The 19,748-nt window shown below is 42.0% G+C and overlaps 1 protein-coding gene across 1 annotated transcript in view; it reads left to right on the forward strand.

The window, feature by feature from the left end:
• The window catches only part of LOC140480487 (thrombospondin type-1 domain-containing protein 7A-like), a 391,066-nt gene that overhangs the window by 266,041 nt on the left and 105,277 nt on the right, over positions 1 to 19,748 (forward strand). Inside the window, exons 7-8 of the mRNA XM_072575404.1 lie at positions 12,570 to 12,761; positions 18,555 to 18,789. Coding sequence (XP_072431505.1) covers positions 12,570 to 12,761; positions 18,555 to 18,789 — 427 coding nt within the window. The remainder of the gene's footprint in view (positions 1 to 12,569; positions 12,762 to 18,554; positions 18,790 to 19,748) is intronic.

Below are 19,748 nucleotides of genomic sequence, written 5' to 3' on the forward strand. Positions count from 1 at the left end.
ATCAAATGTACTTTGTTTGTGCTAAGATGGTACTTGATTAAACTGACTTTTTTTTAAAGCAGACATCTCTTTGCTGCTGATCAATGAACTGTTGTCCCTCAACAAAGCTTTTTTGTCACATGAAATACAAAGGTATTTCAAGTTATCAGTCTCTTTAATCAAATTGCTGTTTCACAATGCAGTGTTCACTTGTAGTCTAGTTCCTTTGATGAGACACTTTTTAAAGATTATGAAGAAGGTTTTTTTTAACAATTTTAAGTATATCTAGCATTCCTCTCAATGATGTGTTGAATAATGAGCTATAGAAAAGGTTTTGTTGAGGGAATCAAAATGGTTTTGAATGTTTACAGTGACCCAGATGGCCACATAGTTGCTGGAGCAGCTTCGATTGGAGTTGCGCGTCACGACCATGTGGGATCCCCAATGCAACAAACTCCCAGGTGCTTTCCTGGAAAATTGAAATTCCCAATGGGCAACTCCCCTATGCCTAAAACCCTCAAGAAAAATTCCATTTAAAGTCTAAGAGGTAAGGGTTCTGACTCATAGAGTCACAGAGTAATCGAGATATACAACATGGAAACAGACCCTTCGGTCCAATTCATCCATGCTGTACCCAGGGGTTTGATTAGGTTTTTCATTCTTTATCATTTTCTGTGCAACTATCAAACTGAAGTGAATTCTGGTCTCCTTGCTACTGCAAAAATGTTGTGAAACCTGAAATGGTTCAGAAATGATCTACAAGGATGTTGCCAAGGTTGGAGGATTTGAGCTACAGAGACAGACTGAATACACTGGGGCTGTTTTTCCTTTGGAGGCTGAGGGGTGACCTTCTGGAAGTTTATAAAATCATGAGGGGCATGGATAGGACGAACAGCCAAGGTCTTTTCACTGGGGTAGCGGAGTCCAAAACTAGAATGCATAGGTTTAAGATAAGGGGGGGAAGATTTAAAAGGGAGTTAAGGGTAAACATTTTCACACAGAGGGTGGCAAGCGTATGGAATGAACTGTCAGAGGAAGTAGTGGAGGCTGGTACCGTTATGACATTTAAAAGGCATCTGGAGGGTACAAAAATTGAAGGATGTCAAAGAGATGTGGGCTAAATGCTGGTAAAATTGGGACTGGATTAATTAAACAGTTAACCCGATTCATCACTGAACCCATACCCTATTCCCTCTATCCCTCCGAACCCCAGCATAACATCCACCCCACAGCCCAGTCCCACCTGACCTTCCTGGACCCAACAATATTAACGTTCCTCCCTGCCCCAATATCTGCCCCTTCATCCCCAACTCCACTCTTTCCTGATGGACCCAACATCCACTCAACAAGCCTAGTACCACTCCCACTCCTCCCCCACCTCCACCCCACCTCTGCAAATGCAGCTGGATCTGGCATGATTGTGATTGACATTGCTTGGCTTGAAACTCGTCCCCTGGTTCAACTTGAACTAACCCTGTTTGCCATGACATGCTAAGTAGTTTGATCGCTCCCTTCCATCCTTCCCTGAGTACGCATCAACTTACCACACACCCCAAACCCTTAACCAAACTGCAATTCAACCCACCTGGCACATTACCCCCTTTCCACTCTACCTACCACTCTACTTGCTCACTTACCTTACATACTTCCCTGTGCTAAGTCACTGACAAAGTTCCTTTGCAACATTTAACTCCTGAAATGCATCAACAAGTAGCGTAAAAAAGAAGACAGGTGTGAGCCTGCAATGCTGTTAATGCACTGAATGGATTTCTCCCTGGTTATTGCCAATGGATACATTTGAGACAGGCCAAACTCAGCATCTCAGTCGAAAAAATGGTCGCCAGGTAAGTGGTTTCTGTTAAAGAGTCATGATTTGGACTGGGGTGTACAAAGTTAAAAATCACACAACACCAGGTTATAGTAAAATAGGTTTAATTGGAAGCACACTAGGTTTCAGAGCGTCGCTCCTTCATCAGGTGGTTGTGATGAGGGAGCGGCGCTCCGAAAGCTAGTGTGCTTTCAATTAAACCTGTTGGACTATAACCTAGTGTTGTGTGACTTTTAACTATGTTAAACAGGTTTACTAGAAGCCGAATCTATTATGATGAAATTCAGAATATGCAAGGAGAAAGTGAGGACTGCAGATGCTAGAGATCAGAGCTTAAAAATGTGTTGCTGGAAAAGCGCAGCAGATCAGGCAGCATCAAAGGAGAAGGAGAATCGACGTTTCGGGCATAAGCCTTTCTTCAGGAATGAGTTGGGTGTGCCAAGCAGACTAAGATAAAAGGTAGGGAGGAGGGACTTGGGGGAGGGGTGTTGGGAATGCGATAGGTGGAAGGAGGTTAAGGTGAGGGTGATTGGCCGGAGAGGAGGTGGGGGCGGAGAGGTCGGGAAGAAGATTGCAGGTGCTGAGTCCGAGGGTTGGGACTGAGATAAGATGGGGGGAGGGGAAATGAGGGAGCTGGAGAAATCCGCATTCATCCCTTGTGGCTGGAGGGTTCCTAGGCAGAAGATGAGTAGCTCTTCCTCCAGGCGTCGTGTTGCCATGGTCTGGCGATGGAGGAGGCCAAGGACCTGCATGTCCTTGGTGGAGTGGGAGGGGGAGTTAAAGTGTTCAGCCGCGGGGCGGTTGGGTTGGTTGGTGCGGGTGTCCCAGAGGTGTTCTCTGAAATGTTCCGCAAGTAGGTGGCCTGTCTCCACAATACATAGGAGGCCACATCGGGTGCAGCGGATACAGTAAATGATGTGTGTGGAGGTGCAGGTGAATTTCTGATGGACATTGAAGGATCCCTTGGACCTTGGAGGGAAATGAGGGGGGAGGTGTGGGCGCACGTTTTGCATTTTTTGCGGTTGCAGGGGAAGGTGCCGGGAGTGGAGGTTGGGTTGGTAGGCGGTGTGGATCTGACAAGGGAGTCATGGAGGGAGTGGTCTTTCCGGAACGCTGATAGGGGTAGGGAGGGAAATATATCCTTGGTGGTGGGGTCTGTTTGGAGGTGACGGAAATGACAAAAGATGATCCGATATATCTGGAGGTTGGTGGGGTGGTAGGTGAGGACTAGTGGGTTCTGTCCTGGTGGCGATTGGAGGGGCAGGGTTCAAGGGCGGAGGAGCGGGAAGTGGAGGAGATGTGGTGGAGGGCATCATCAACCACGTCTGAGGGGAAATTGCGGTCTTTGAAGAAGGAGGCCATCTGGGTTGTTCGGTATTGGAATTTGGTCCACCTGGACACCCCGTGCTGGCCTCTTACACACCCTCGATCTCTTCATAGCCAACTGCTGCCGTGACATTGACCGCCTCAATCTCTCCACCCCTCTCACCCACTCCAACCTCTCACCCTCGGAACGTGCAGCCCTCCAACCCCAACCTCACCATCAAACCGGCAGACAAGGGAGGCGCGGTGGTAGTTTGGCGCACCAATCTCTATATTGCTGAGGCTAAACGCCAGCTCTCGGACACCTCCTCCTACTGCCCCCTTGACCATGACCCCACCTCCCACCACCAAACCATCATCTCCCAGACCATCCAGAACCTCATCACCTCAGGGGATCTACCATCCACCGCCTCCAACCTCATAGTCCCACAACCCCGCACCGCCCATTTCTACCTCCTGCCCAAAATCCACAAACCTGACTACCCCGGCCGACCCATTGTCTCAGCCTGCTCCTGCCCCACTGAACTCATTTCTGCATACCTTGACACGGTCCTGTCTCCCTTAGTCCAAGAACTCCCCACCTATGTTCGGGACACCACCCATGTCCTTCACCTCCTCCATGATTTTCACTTCCCCGGCCCCCAAAACCTTAACTTCACCATGGACATTCAGTCCCTGTACACCTCCATCCCCCATCACAAAGGACTCAAAGCCCTGCGCTTCTTCCTTTCCCGCCAAACCAACCAATACCCTTCCACTGACACGCTCCTTCGACTGACTGAACTGGTCCTCACTCTTAACAACTTCTCCTTCCAATCCTCCCACTTCCTCCAAACCAAAGGAGTAGCCATGGGCACCCGCATGAGCCCTAGCTATGCCTGCCTCTTCGTTGGATATGTGGAACAGTCCATCTTCCGCAGCTACACTGGCGCCACCCCCCACCTTTTCCTCCGCTGCATTGATGACTGTATTGGCGCTAACTCGTGCTCCCACGAGGAGGTTGAACAGTTCATCCACTTTACTAACACCTTCCACCCCGCCCTCAAATTTACCTGGACCGTCTCAGACTCCTCCCTCTCCTTCCTAGACCTCTCCATCTCTATCTCGGACAACCAACTCAACACGGACGTATACTATAAACCGACTGACTCCCACAGCTACCTATGTTACACCTCTTCCCACCCTGCCCCCTGTAAAAACGCTATCCCCTCATATTCCCAATTCCTTCGCCTTCGCCGCATCTGCTCCCAGGAGGACCAGTTCCAATACCGAACAACCCAGATGGCCTCCTTCTTCAAAGACCGCAATTTCCCCTCCTATTTAATGCAGTTCAATGTGGAAAGCCTCAGGTTTTAAGTCCTGTTTGGATCGCATTCTTATCTATATTGAACACACACTGTAACATTTTGCAGTGGAGGCAAGGAATCACGAGAGAGAACTCTCAAGTCAAGCCCTTTGGCTGAAGCCTGCATTAACAGGGAGCTAGAAATAAGCCGAACACTTTGACCTCCTTTGAGAAACCAGGCAGCTGGCAAAATATTTAATAAAGGAAAAAGCTTCAGCAGAGATATCTTCTCAGAACAAGAGTATGAGGTGTTCTGAAGTGTATTTATGTTAATGCAAGGAGGATAACAAGTAAGTTAGATGAGGTAATAGCTTACACTAGTACACGGAATGACAATGATGTAGCCATTACAGAAGCTTTATTAAGAGAAGGGTAGGTCTGGCAGCTCAATCATTCAGGAATGATGGAGAGGCATGTAAAAGTGTTAGGGAGAATGTCACAGTTGCACTAAGAGAGGATATTTTGGAGGGCTTATCCAGCAAGACCATATGGGAAGAACCCAGGTTTAGGAAAGGTACAGACACTATGATGGGGTTATACTATATGCCTCCCAAAAGCCAGCTGGACATAGAAGAATAGACATGTAGGCAGATTCATGGACAAATGTAAAAACAGGGCTGTTATTGTGTACATTGTCTGGGACTCCTTTAGTGCCAGGAACTTAAATGGGCAGAATTTGTTAGGTGTAACCAAGAGGGTTTCTTGAAAGAATATGTATACGGTCCTAATAGGGAAGGGACTGTACTCAACCTTGTATTGAGGTATGTCCTGGCCGAGTGATCAAATTTTCAGTGAGAAGCCTTTTGGAAGCAGTGATCATAATTCTACAAGTTTTCAGATAATTAGGATAAGATGGGCTCTCTGGTAAAAGTGCTAAATTAAAACAGTATTAGGCAGAAACTGGAGAACATAGATCAGGGGCAAATCCTGTTTGAGTGTTAATCCATATCTGACAGTTGAGGGTCTGTTAAAGGCCAGTTGTTCAGAAAACAGGACCAGTATGTTCCTGTGAGGATGAAAGGTAAGGATGGCAAGATTAGGGATAAGGAAGCAGGAAAGAACTTACATAAGGAATTATGAGGAGTAAAAGTGGCCATGAAATTTCTTTGACAAGTAGGGTTAAGGAGAATCCCAAGGCATTTTAAGAGTAATTAGGGAAAGGATAGGGACACTGAAAGACAAAGGAGAGAAATTATGTGTGGAGCTGGAGGAAGTGGGTCTTTAATAAGTACTTTGCATTAGTATTCACCAAAAAAGAAGGACACAGATTATGGTAAGATTACGGAGGGGTATGTTGATATGAAGAAGTAGGAGGGGTTGAGTGTCTTGAAAAACATTAAGATAGATAGGTCCCCAAGCCCGAATTGGAACTATCTAAGGACACTGTGGGAGGCATGGGATGAGATTACCTGGGGGCCTTGACAAAGATCGTTACATCCTCTTTAGCCACAGGCAAGCTCCCAGAAGGCTGGAGAATAGCTAATATTATTTCTTTGTTTAAGAAGGGCAACAAGGATAATCCAGGAAATTATAGGCCAGTGAGCCTTATATCAGTGGAAGGGAAATTATTGGAAAAGATTCTTAGTGACAAGATTTACTTGCATTTGGAAAATAATGGACATATTTGGGATGGTCAGCATTGCTTTGTGCAAGGAAAATTTTGTCCCGCAAACTTGATTGAGTTTTTTGAGGAAGTGTTGAAGATGATTGATGAGAGTAGGGCAGGGGGTATGATCTACATGAACTTTATTAAAGCATTTGACAAGTCCCTCATGATAGGCTGGTCAGAAGATTAGGTCATATTGGATCCATGGTGAGTTGGTAAATTGGATACAAAATTAGCTTGGTTATTTCTGGAGGGGTACTTTTCTGACTAGAATTCTGTGACCATTGGTGTTCTGCAAGGGTTAGTGCTGAGATCTCTGTTGTTTGTAATATATACAAATGATTTGGATGAAAAGGTAGGTGATCTGATCAGTAAGATTGCAGATGACTTGAGGATTGGTAGAGTCATGGATAGTGAGGAAGGTTGTCAAAGGATACAGCAGGATATGGATCAGTTGGAAAGTTAGACAGATAAAAGGCTGATAAAATTTTATTCAGACAAGTATGAAGTGAGGCATTTTGGGAGATCAACTGTTAAAGGAAAGTATATGGTAAATGGCAGGACCCCTTAGGAGTATTGATGTACAGAGAAATCTTGGGATGCAAGTTCATAACCCTCTGAAAGTGACAATACAAGTGGATAAGATGATAAAGAAGGCTTACAACGTGTTTACCTTCATTGGACAAGGCATTGAGTATAAAAGTTGGCAAGTCATGTTGCAGCTGTATAAGACTTGAGTTGGGCCATATTTGGAGTATCGTATGTAGTTCTGGTCACTATAGGAAGGATGTGGAGATTATACAAAAGAGCTTTGCCAGGATGTTGCCTGGATTGGATTGTATTAGCTGTAAGAAGAGGTTGAACAAATTTGAATTGTTTTCACCAAGTGTCAGAGGTTGGGGAATGTCCTGATACAAGTATATAAAATTGTGAAAGGCCTGGATAGGACAGATAGTCAGAGTCTCTTTTCTAGGATGGAAATCTCTATATTGAGGGTCATAGATTTAAAGTGAGAGAGGGAAAGTTTGAAGTAGATGTGCGAGGCAAGCTTTTCACACAGAGGGTGGTGGGTGCTTGGAATGTGCTGCCACAAGAAGTGGTAGAAGCAGATATGTGAGGAGGATTTAGGAGGCATTTTGATAGATACATGTACAGGCAGAGAATAGAGGGATATGAACAATATCCAGACAGATGGGATCCATTTGGAATGGCATCATGATTTATGCAGATGTGTTAGGCTGAAGGGAATATTCCTATGCCGTACTACTCAATGATTTTTGTTCTAAAAGCATGGAATAACAGAAACCTTTCTTTTCGTTAAGAACACTATCTTAAAGAATACAACATTCTTTCTGCTCGTATGTGAGGACTTCTCATATATGGTTCTACACTTTTTAAATTTGTTATTTAGATAAAATATTTTACATTTAGCATGAGAAATATGCTTTAAAACAATGTTTACTGGTAATCTATGCAGGAAATTACACACCCTTTAGAAAGTTAAAAATACCTTTTATTGCTTGACAATAAACAAGGACATTTAGCAGTGTGTTTGTATCACAGTCTCCTTGTGCAGGCATACAGATGTTTATTCACAAGCATACCTGATTCCTCACATATTTCAATCAGTATTGAGGGAAGCTGAGGAAGTCGCACTGGTGGCCCAGGTAGGTTTCAGCTCCATAATGTACCCACTTAAAATTAGTGCTGTAAAAAAAATGTTTTAATTCATCAGGATAGTTTTGTAAATGTACAAATTCATGGAAGAAAAATCAACATTTATACTACATGAAAGGGCAGTGCTGATTGCTTGCCAAGGAGACTTTGATTAGTTGCGGCATAACTATGGAGAATGCCCCATTAATGCTGATTGACAGTTAACAGCTAGGATTTGTTAATTTTTTTCTTAGAAAATCAAGTTCTGTGCAACTAAAAAACTATTTATTGAAAATCAAATCTTATGTCAAATTGCAACTTCAAGCACAGCTCTGTCTGCAGTGTGTGCATCAGAACTGTGAAGAGGTAGAATTTAAATCGCAGTAAGGGAGAGCAGTTTCAGGTTCTAGTTCAGGTTATATTCTTTTTCTCTGTTGCATTATATGACTTTGTTTTGTAATCTGTCATTTGAGAGGCACAGTTGGAAGGAACAGTGAAATGGACAGAAAAGAAGTTTAGAGCAGGACTATAGAGTCAGGAAATACAAGTGCTGTTGGTATAGTTTGTTCTGCATTTACTTCAATGTGATAGTACTTGTGCATCTACTGCATGGTGGTGTTTGAACTTACACAGATTCATCTTTGATGTACTTCCTCATACAGAATATCAACTGTTCACTATCAATGGGAACATCATGTTGGCACAGTTCCCACTGTGCCATGTGAAGAATCAGTCAATGTTTTGCTATCAGTCAGCTTCCTGTTCAACAGGATATCTTCGAATTTATTGTGTGACAATGACATGAGCACTCTAACTGATTGAGCTCACAGTAAGGGGAATCAGGTATCACTTTCTGCTATTTTCTGACCGTGTTCAGCAAAATTTGCATTATCTGGCACCATATAAATTAGTGTGCTTCACCAGCCTGGACCTCCAATAATCCTTAATGAATATGCACATTTTACCAATCGGAAGCTATATTGATCATAATCAACTTCCAGGGGCTAACATCTGGTCATTGTAAGGTTTATGAACAGCAAAGTTGAAGATTCCCTCAAATGATAACTTGTAGGATCAATTGGGTTTGTTTTAATAAGTTTCATGTTACTGCAGTGTTGTCAGAGTGCAGGAAAATACTTTCAAGAAATTAAAATTATTGTATGAGGGCTTTAGGAACCTGGAGCAATTTTGTAATGACTTCGGAGCTGGTCCTCAATAGGCACAAACAGCACAGTGCAAACAGAGAAACTGGGATTTGAAAAGAGAAACTCAAATAGATAATGGTCTTCCAACAAGGTAACTGCAAAAGTAGAAGCTGGTATATCTCAAATTACTGAGTATAATTGTACATAGTGTTAGGATGCATTAACCAGAGTTCTAAAGAAACCTTAGCATGAAGACAGTTGTTCGCCTTGCCTTATCCTTCATCAGTTTGTTTTCAACCCAAACACTTAGATGTGGCCTGAAAACCACACAGCAAAAAGAAAAATAAGTAGAACTTGTTAAGACATCGCAACCTGTCCAACTGATTGCAATTGGCTTTCTGGGATAAAAGTCTACTTGTGCTTCTACAGACAGCTTAATGACTTGAACTAGATGTGTAACTAATGGCCAACTGTCCCTTCAGTTCTGTGCTTCATTGCAGCAATTATAAAGAAAATGTTGGTGCAATGTTAACTGGTTCATAAATTCAGGGTAAGCTTTGCAATTGTTCCCATCCCTTCCCAAAATGCATTCAAAAAACATGCAACATATAAATGACATCTGGTGGAATCATCACATTCTGTAGAGATTTTCTGGAAATTGGAATTCATGCATGTCTGTGAGTTTTCTTGGAATCCCATTTGCAAAAGGTCTTCCTCAGGAAAAGAGAGGATGCCACATGAGCAGGCAAGTAGCTGTGCAAAGACTTATAGAAATATTGTAATGCAGGAGTTCACGTGTTTAAATCCATTCACTGCTTACTGTTTGGCTGCGTGGTGAGCAGTAATATTTTTACCTCCCTCTCCAAAAAATAGTCTACTTCACTATTCATAACGTTAGGGACTTAGCTTCACTAAAAGGCAATTAGATTTTTGAGCAAGGCCACATTTCAGCATTTAGTTCAGCCCCAAGCACATAAAATGATTGCGTAGTAAGTCTGAAAATCGATATGCAATGGTAAATCAGATCAGAACAATTTGAAAGTCAGATTGTACTTCAGCAGGATCTACTCACATTATGAACACAATAATAATGTATTAGGTTAAACCACCCATCACATTGGAGTAGACATCCTGCAAGCATTATATTTATTGCATTGATTAACCCACTTCTCTCATGTTCTTTCAACACAATTAGTTAGTAATCAAATTATTAATGCATTAAAATAAGGCAAACAAATTTTATTACAGCATGTTAACCAATGTGCTGAGTATGAACAATTCAATGAAACTTGAAATCTGAGTTTGTAACAGGACATTTTTGTTTTAATAAGTGTGTTTAGTTATGAATTGTTTTGGAGCATGACCGATCCAAGATATTTATACATTTTTCAAACTCCTTTTCAGGATTTTATGTACAAGGATAATTAATGCTATGTGTTGACCATTTGTGCCAACTCAGGACTGTACTCCACGGCCCTCCACTAGCATGTTCCAAAGTGGAAGTGGGTTTGTAAAGTGTATTGCATGGCCTACCTGCAGCCTTCCCACCCATTTTGTGGCCTAAGAAACCTTATCCTGTAGTCAGCTCTGTTTTATCTATGACAGGGAGAATCTCAGCTCAAACTGTTTGACAAGCCAATTTACTGAATAAGCTGGTGTCAAACAAGAAGTGAAAGATGAGCCTCCTTTACTGTCACCAGTGTCACCATTCTCCCTCCCGAACCTCCTTGTCAAGGTCATTATCCAAACATCCGGCTGCCCAAACCTGGTCTAGCTCTCTCAACATACTTGCTGGGGCTGTCAGCTGGGTTCCTCTCACATCCCACACTTATCTTCAGTTCGGGTTCCATAATCTCTTCATCTTTTGGTTCTGACTGTACCCCCAACAGTGGCCATCTCTCAAACAGTGAGCAACTACTTGAGGGCAAGTCTGTAGTTGGACAGTGCAAGGCATTCAGAAAGGTAGCGGGTGGAGGGGTTGGGGGAGCACAGGCAAAATATATTGCTTTTTGGTGAAAAATAGGAGCAACAGGCTCAGAAAGCTATGGATTTCTATGAATATTCAGGACTGGATAAAAAGTAAAAAAGAGAAATGTTTCACAGGTACTGTCGTGGAAATTAAATGGACTCGACTCAATTGTTAGCAAGAGCCACCAAAAAGCTTTATTAATTTTTTTAACCTCTGCATTGGAGAGGGACTACATGCACTTGACAAAAACTGCCTTGTGCAAGGGCCCTAAGCATAATTCAGAAACTCTTTTGAGGGGGTACTGATAGATATGTATAAGATTATGAGGGACATTGACAAGGTGAATAGAAGGGTCAGTAAGAAGGGGACATAATTTGAAAGGCAGGAAACTTTGAGGGGATTTGAGGAAAAGCTTTTTCGCCCAGAGGTTGATGCAGATCTGGAATGTACTTCCTGGGAGGGCAGTTGGGGCAGGTAACCTCACAACTTTACCCAGAGCCAGTTAAAACTGGGTTTTTCACGTGTGACATCCTAACTGATCTTTTATTCAAGAATGAAGTGGGGAGTGGACAGGCACTCTGCAAAATCCAGGCGTCAATCTCTCTACAGAGACTGGAATGCAAGGTCCAGCCTAACACTCCAGTTCAGGGCTCAGGGCAAATGATACAATAAACTTGAGGACCTGACAGCCCAGTCATTCGCATGTAAAAAGTCCCATGGCACTGTTTGAATAAGAGTGGAGAAGGTATTTCTCGTATCTGACTTCTATTTAGATTAAACAAATCCATTAAAAAATAGATCTGTGGTCATTGTCTCATTGTTGTCTGTGGGGCTTTGTTATGCACAAAATATAATGTATTTTATTTAACCCTAAAAAGGCAATCACATCATCAAGGTGGTGGCAGAGTAGGTCTCCTGAGCAGTGGCCCATCTGCTCTGACTGCTTTGCTTTTTTTTTAACTTACCTCTTGTCATCGTGCTCAGATGGCATCGGCAAGAAACCCAAGCGCAGACCTCGTGGCAACAGCAAGTGAGCCCCTACTTAGTTTTCTGGGGCGAGCAAGGGAGTTGGCGTTAGAGTGGACAGAGGGGATATGGTAGAGTAGGCCTAATGGAAGAAAATGGCACCTGACAATTGGCAACATTGTCATTGGTTGGGCCAGACGCTAGTGGCAGCGAAGCAGTGGTGGAAAGGCACCACCGTGACATTGAGATGGGCTTAGTAGCAAGAGATGTGACTCTGATGGTGGTGGGCAAGGCACAGGCGATAGCGAGGCGGTGGTGGAGAAGAATTGACCCAGTGGCAAAAGCTGGTGCCTGAGGATCGGCAGCTTCATCATAGGTTGGGGTTGGCAGCGGCAAAGCGGTGAAGGAGGAATGGTGGTGCAGGCATTGTTGATAATGAACTATCTCTGGACTGATGGACACTGTTTAATCTATATCTTTCTGTTTCTTTTCGTATTCTCTTCAAACTGGCACCCGATCATGGTGACAGTGGAAAAGCTTTTCACTGCATTTTTCTCACTATAAAACACACGTGACAATAAAATTATTCATTCAATATTTAGAATTGCGAATATATGTTAATATTTTAAAAGTTACAATTACTAGGCTATTTGCTATCTTACTTCTGTCAAATGTTTCTGATTTTGTCCATGTGGGCTCTGATTTACTTCTTTCGCTCTAATGAGCTGTTGGTGTTTTTCTTCTGCTCACAGAAGATGTGGTCGACAGAAATTTGTGTAGAGAAGCTATCTATCCAGTTCCAGTATTGTGCAACGTTCCGTGTCCAAGAGATTGTGTTCTCAGCAAATGGTCAGAATGGTCATCCTGCTCATATACCTGCTCTGGCAAGAACACCGAGGGTAAACAGATGCGCGCACGCTCAATTCTTGCATACGCAGCTGAAGGTACGATCATCAATCCCACAAACTGGATAGATTCTTTTATGCTGTTTTTGTGAAAAGAACACATTATTAATGATTTAATTAAAACAATAGCTAACATTATCTGCATAAATTTAAACTATTGAAATTATATTCGATGCTATTAATTGAGTTGATTGATTCTTATAATAAGGAACACCTCTCCAGACATTCAGGTGATGAACAAAGCTTTGGTTCTACTCATGGCTGCTGTGGCATAGGTAGTGCCTATCTCCAGGTCAAAAAGTCCAGGTTTAGGTTCTACCTGACCCAGAGGTGTGACTTAACAAGTCTGAACAGGTTAATTAAAAATGCTTATAGTTACACCCAATTCTGCCCTTTAGTGTTCCGTTTTATCAGGGAATCTACCAATTTATACTTGTCAGATCACTTGATGGTCTGTAACTGTATTGATACACATCAGGTGATGATGATCAAAGAAACAGGAGGTGATTTTTCTACAGTGTTAACTGTCATAATTCAGTGCTGTAAAACTGATGATAATATAGAGCCATAGGTTGACAGCAATAAAAGAGATCCTTTGTCCCATTGTGTCATGCTGGTCATCAAATCTTTATCTATTCTAGTCCCATTTTCTAGCACTTGGTCCATAGTCTTGTCTGCTGAGGCACTTCAAGTATTAATCTAAATACGTCTTAAGTGCTGTAATGGTTCCATCTATACCACCCTTTCAGTCAGTGAGTTCCAGATACTTATTATTCTCTGGGTGAAAAGATTCTTCCTTAAATCCCCTCTCAACCTTCCCTTAATCCATTCCCCCTTTAATTAACTCCTCAAAGAGAATATTTTTGTTCCTGTCTACCCTACCTATACCACTTGTGATGTTGTACTCCTTAATCAGTCACCCATCAGTCTTCTCTACTGTAAGGAGAATGCCCCAACTATTTAGACTCATAGCTGAATTGATCCATGCCAGACAGCATTCTGGTGAATGTCCTTTGCGCGCTGTCTACTGCAATAGCACCCTTCCAATAGCGTGGTGATTAATGCCAGATTCATAAAGTCATGGAGTTCTCACAGCATGAAAAAGGCCTTTCAGCCCATCATGTCTTTACTGATCATCAAACGTCTACCTCTTCTAATCCTATTTTCCAGAAATTGCCTTATATGCTCTGCTATTTCAAATGCTCATTTAAATATCTCTTAAATGTCTTGATGGCTGCTTAAGTGCTCCAACTATTGCCTAACTGATATCTGATACAGCTCCATTATAACCTACCTGCTCTAGTATTCATTGCCTCAACTAATGAAGGCAAGTATCTCATCTGCCTCCTTAACCGAAGTCTTTCACTTCCTAGGGTCCTATCATTCGTCATCTGTATCACAATTACTGGTAAATATGTTTCATTTATAAAAGTAGCCATCATCACATAACTAGGTTTCATTGAGTCCTGCCGTTTCACCTGTCATTGAATATTTTTGACGACTAAAATTTAATTCCAGTTGAAGAGCTGTATGTATATTGAGTGTTGTGAATTTTATGAGTCAAACTGTTTTTAATTCATTCATGGGATGTGGCCATGACTGGGCCAATGTTTATTGTCCATCCCTAATTGTTCAGAGGTCAGGAAAGAGTCAACCATATTGCTGTAGGTCTGGAGTCAAACATAGGTCAGAACAGGAGAGGACAGAAGAGTTTTACAATAATGACCATAAAACCATTAGACACATAATTCTAGAAATTTCTTGAATAAAAGTTCCACCATCTGCAATGGTGAGATTGAACTGTGTTTCCCAGAACTTTACCTGGGTCCCTGGATTAATAGTCTAGTGATAAAACCACCAGATCATCACCTCCTCAAACAGTATGCATATTCAATAAGTAGGTCTCATAAACTAAATGCAAAGAACTTCCTTTATCAAACATTTCACAAAGTTGGTTAAATGTAATACAATGACTAGAAATTTCTGGTCTAGTCAGAATCCCCATTTCACAATGCACAACTCCTGTCTATGCTTCAGCAAAGATTGTCTTCCTGTTGGATGACCTGGGCCTTTTTTTCCCCTCACCACCAATTTTCACTCTCACCACTGGATGATAATTCACGTACAAGACTTAACGGGATAACTAGATGGAATTCTTGTTACAAGGCTGGTCTCATTAAACCTATTAACCATTCAGTAATAGATGAAAGAGTTGGGATTGTTTTTCCAAATTCACATGTAGGGAACTCATTGGGCTGGAAGCTCCCATGAGTTTTGAAATTTGATGTTGGGCCCAAATGAGGTCTCAAGCCAAACTTGTTGACAATTGGACTGGTGATGCAGTCCTGCAGGACACAGCCAGCTAACTGACCATCCCCGCACTTGCCATTGAGATACAGACAGTGGATGGGTCCTGAGGCCAGAGGCCCCATCAGAGAACCAGCAACTTTGCAGCTTCAGCAGCTCCTCTCTGAGATTGTATGCTGCTGAGGCAGGTTGGAAACCATGAGGATGCTTCAACATGAGGCTCCCTCATTGGCCAATACAGAAGGGCTGTATTGAAGATTGTTAAAAGCTGGACATCAGGATGGGGGTGAAGCTTCTCTGCAGGATTGAGCACGATTATAATCCTGCATCCACATGTTTTGTGGACTATTTTAATTTTGATGGCTCCTGGACTTGCTGAAGGAAGGCCACCTCCATTGAGCTAAGTGTCTCCACATATGATGAGGAACGTTTCTCAAGTGACAAAAATATTCCAGCTTTGATGGCTGCTCACGTCATTGGAATGTAGACAGGCAGGAGGCTGGAAGAACACAGCAAGCCAGGCAGCATCAGGAGGTGCAGAAAAAAAGTTGACATTTCGGGTGAAACCCTTCTTCAGGACTGGGGATGGGTGTAGGGGGAGCTGCAGATAAAGGGGAAGGCGGGGGTAGGGTGGTGAAGAGAGGCAGCGGGCATGACCTGATTGGTCAATAGGAGGAATGAATGCGGTTGGTGGCAGGGAGCAGTGGAAAGGAAGGGGAGGGGTTGGAAAGGGAGTCAGGGAATGGGGAGGGAGGTTATTGAAATTGGAGAACTCAATGTTGAGTCCTCCGGGCTGTAGAGGGCCCAGGCAGAAGATAAGGTGCTGTTCCTCCAATAGGAGCCGCGGTTTGTCTTGGCAATGGAGGGACAGGTAGGGGGCTGAAATGGGCAGCTAATGCTATTATCATGCCATCATGTAAAAGTTCTTTGATAATGGGAATATTTTATGAAATCATCCTAACAGGGTGATTTCCCTTTGTTTTTGCCCCTAGCATCCAATCTCCAACCCCATTTCCATGGGTCTGGGAAAATCAAGCCCAGGACATGAACAATTTATTTGCACTCAGTCTGTTTTCCCAGTTAACTAGATTCTTCTATATGTAGCGCTAAAAACAAGTGAACTACCAGTCAATAGAAGACCATTAAATACAAAAATACTTCAAGTATTGCATCTGATCGCCAGTTTATAAATTGCTAACTTTATTTGCTTTTATTCTAAAATAATGGTGACTTATTGCAGTAAAAAACTTAAATAACCTTTTACAAAAGTAGTTACAGGACTTCTTGTGATTAAAGTTTGAACTCAAATATGCAGACTGAAATAACTGCACAGATGCCGGTATCCCATCACCAAGTCACCTTTTGTTTACATGAGCGCAGTACATGGGCTCTGACCAACCAGCTCAGAGCCAGTCCCTAGAATGAGGAAACTCTCTGAATCTCCAGTTTATATCTACCAGCCAGGGCTGCCTGATTGGCTCAGGTTATCAGCCCAAATCAAGGACCTCATAGTCAGTGAGATCCATTTGACCCTCATTCCAATCACTACACAATCATTGATGAATATAAAAGTTGCAGAAGTCCATATGATCCATTGAGCCTCTATTCAATACATTTATAGCCAATGTTGGGATTCAATTCCACTTTCTCATTTGCTCCTCATACATTTTGTTTCCTTGAAAGTCCAAAAATCCCAGCCTTAAAAACGTACAATTATGTTACACCCACAAACCTTACTGGCTGGACAGTTTCAATGATTCATAACCCTTTCAGTGAAAAAAGTATCTTCATCTCAGTCCTGAATGATTTACCATTCATCCTGAATTTGTACTCCCTTGATCCCCTAAATATTCCCCTTGATTCCCTAGCCTAAAAATGTAGCAAATAACTCACCTTTCATCTCTCCAATATCTGTCCATCATCTACATGTACACATTTTAGGAATTTTGTGCAATATTCGCCGTTTTACCTGGATGAATGCAACTCCAACAATGCAAGAAGCTCAACACCGTTCAAAAGAAACCAAAACACCTAGTTGGCACCCTATCCATCACCTTCAAAATTCACTCACTTCACCATTGACTCAGAGACACAGCAGTGTTTACCATCCACAAGATGCACTGCAGCAACTCACTCAGGTTTCTTTGACAGCACTTTCCTAACCCATAAGGACAAGTGCTGCAGACACATGGGAACCTTATCACTTCTAATTTCCCCTCCAGGAAATACGCACAATATGCTGGAACTATATCGCCGTCTCTCCGATGTCACTGGGCCACAATCCTGGAACTCCGACTTGACAGCAATTTGGATGAACCTTACATCAACTGCTGCAGATCAAGACGGCATCTCACAACCACCTTCTCAAAGATAATTAGAGTTGGGCAATAAATCTTGGCCTAGCTAATGATGCCCACATCCCATGAGTGAATTGAGAAAACAGCCAGCAGAAAACAATAGCTCACTCTGTGCTCTGTCAAGTCCCTTTAGAATAACTAATGTTGCAATGAGATCAACTCTTCTGCTTCAAAGATTACAGACCCAATTTACTTGTCTTCCCAAAGGATAAACCTTTTATCCAGGGACTGGTCCTCTAAATCTTTACAGTACTGTCTCCATTATGAATATATCCTTCCTTCCTCAAAGATAGAGACACAACACTGTGCACGGATTCCAGCTGTGGTCTCACCAAAGCCCCTGCCAATTGTAGGACTTGTTTTGAATCCTTATATTCCAATGTGTTTGAAATAAAGGCAGACATGCTTGCTGAACCTGCAGGCTAACTTCTTTTTCTTCTCTTGCCCCATCGTCATTCTCTTCCATTGTGGAAAATTAACTCCTCTGTCTTTCAATTTCACCAAACCACAGACCTTCCTTTTGTCTTTATCCCACTCTCTTGCTGAAAATGTATCATATTTCTAACTTATTCCAGTTCTCTTGAAAGTTCACAAACCTGAATGTTAACTCTGTCTCCACGGAATCTGCCATAATCTGTTGAATATTTACAGCAGTTTTTGTTTTTAATTGAGATCTCAGTATTCTTGTTTTTGATTACTGCGCTGGCTTTTATGTTCCATGCACAAATCTCCATAAGCATTCACATTTACAGGTTCCACAACTTTGAAAAGGTATTCTACTTTGTTATTCATATGGCCAAAGCGAATAACTTCACACTTTCTTCGGTGTTGCACACTCACTTAACCTGTCCCAATCTCCATGCAATGTCTTTATATCCTCTTCACACCTTTGAACAATGTTACTGTCTTGCTGTCTATGTCATTAGTATAGGCTGCAAATACACATGATGCCCTAGTATTGATTCTTGATATTAATTAGAACAGCATTGTCACATAAAAATCAGAATCAGTTTACTACTGCAATTGAATAAATGACAACTTGCGTAGTTTCAAGCCAGCTTCATGTGTCTTTTTTTAATTTAGAGCAGTTATTATTTAACTGTAAGAAGTGCCACTAATGTCTTTTGAAAACACAAATGTTATTTTTATATTATTTGTTTTTGAATAGGAGCAGCACAGTGTCCAAACAGCAGTGCCTTGCAGGAAATACGCAGCTGTAATGAGCATCCTTGTACTGTATATCACTGGCAGGCTGGTCCCTGGGGTCCCTGTATTGAAGACTCGTCTGTAGCTACTCTTAATTCAAGCACCAGCTGGAGTGGTGAGGCAACCTGTGCCGTGGGAATGCAAACTAGAAAGGTTATTTGTATGAGAGTCAACGTGGGACAAGTTGGACCAAAAAAGTAAAGGCACAGTAATTATTAAGTAAAAGTGCAATAATATTTGCTGTGATTTAAAGAAAGCTATATTTTATTATTGACTGAAACGTTAACAGATCATGAAAGGTTACATAGAAATACAAGTCTTTCATTTTTCACTTAAGCTGCAGTAAAGCCAATCATTGATTGCTACAATGATTTGATAAGGTGGCATGATATTTTTGAACCACATTAATAAGGTTTGAACATACTTTCAGTGTGTTGGTTTAGTCACACTTGGATCCTTTGGAAGTAGGATCTGACTGTTGTGAACTTAAGCTTTGCTGGCAGGATGAAAGTGCAACCTGCATCTAACAGATTTTTCAGTCTAGAAAAATATGCGTCATGACATTTTAGCAGAGTGTACGACAAGAAGAATAGACTATGGGGCAAGTATGAGATATTAGGAGGATTGAGTAGAAACGTGATCAAAGAATTAGGTTTTGAATATTTTTAAGCAAGACTGGCAGTATAGAAATGCATTGGTACAATAATTTGTGCTTCACAGAGCCAAATTGGAACATGAAAGTGAAATGGGCTGAAATGGTTTTTCACCAGCAGTGCACAATATGCTCCTCATAATTCAATTGTGCATTTATCATTACCCCAATGTCTTTTTTTTTGGTACATCAATGCTGCCAATTCACAACCAATTTGTTTAAATCTACTAATCTACACTGATTTTTCTTTCTTGGAATTTGCAGTTTTATTCAGTTCATAAAAACCTAAATTGTTTCTCAGTTGTTATGTACAAAATATAGATGCAATTATTACAGGCTAAGTACAACAAGGGAATCAGCGCAAGGGAATATGTCACGCCAGTGCAAAACAATGTGAATATTGGCAACAGCAACTTGCATTTGTGCAACAACTTTAGCACAGAATAATGATTTGAATTCACACCATTATACTGTATTTAGCAAAACTGAATGCTGAACCAACAA

The sequence above is a fragment of the Chiloscyllium punctatum genome, chromosome 8 (assembly GCF_047496795.1).
Source record: "Chiloscyllium punctatum isolate Juve2018m chromosome 8, sChiPun1.3, whole genome shotgun sequence".
In the NCBI taxonomy this organism is placed as follows: Eukaryota; Metazoa; Chordata; class Chondrichthyes; order Orectolobiformes; family Hemiscylliidae; genus Chiloscyllium; species Chiloscyllium punctatum.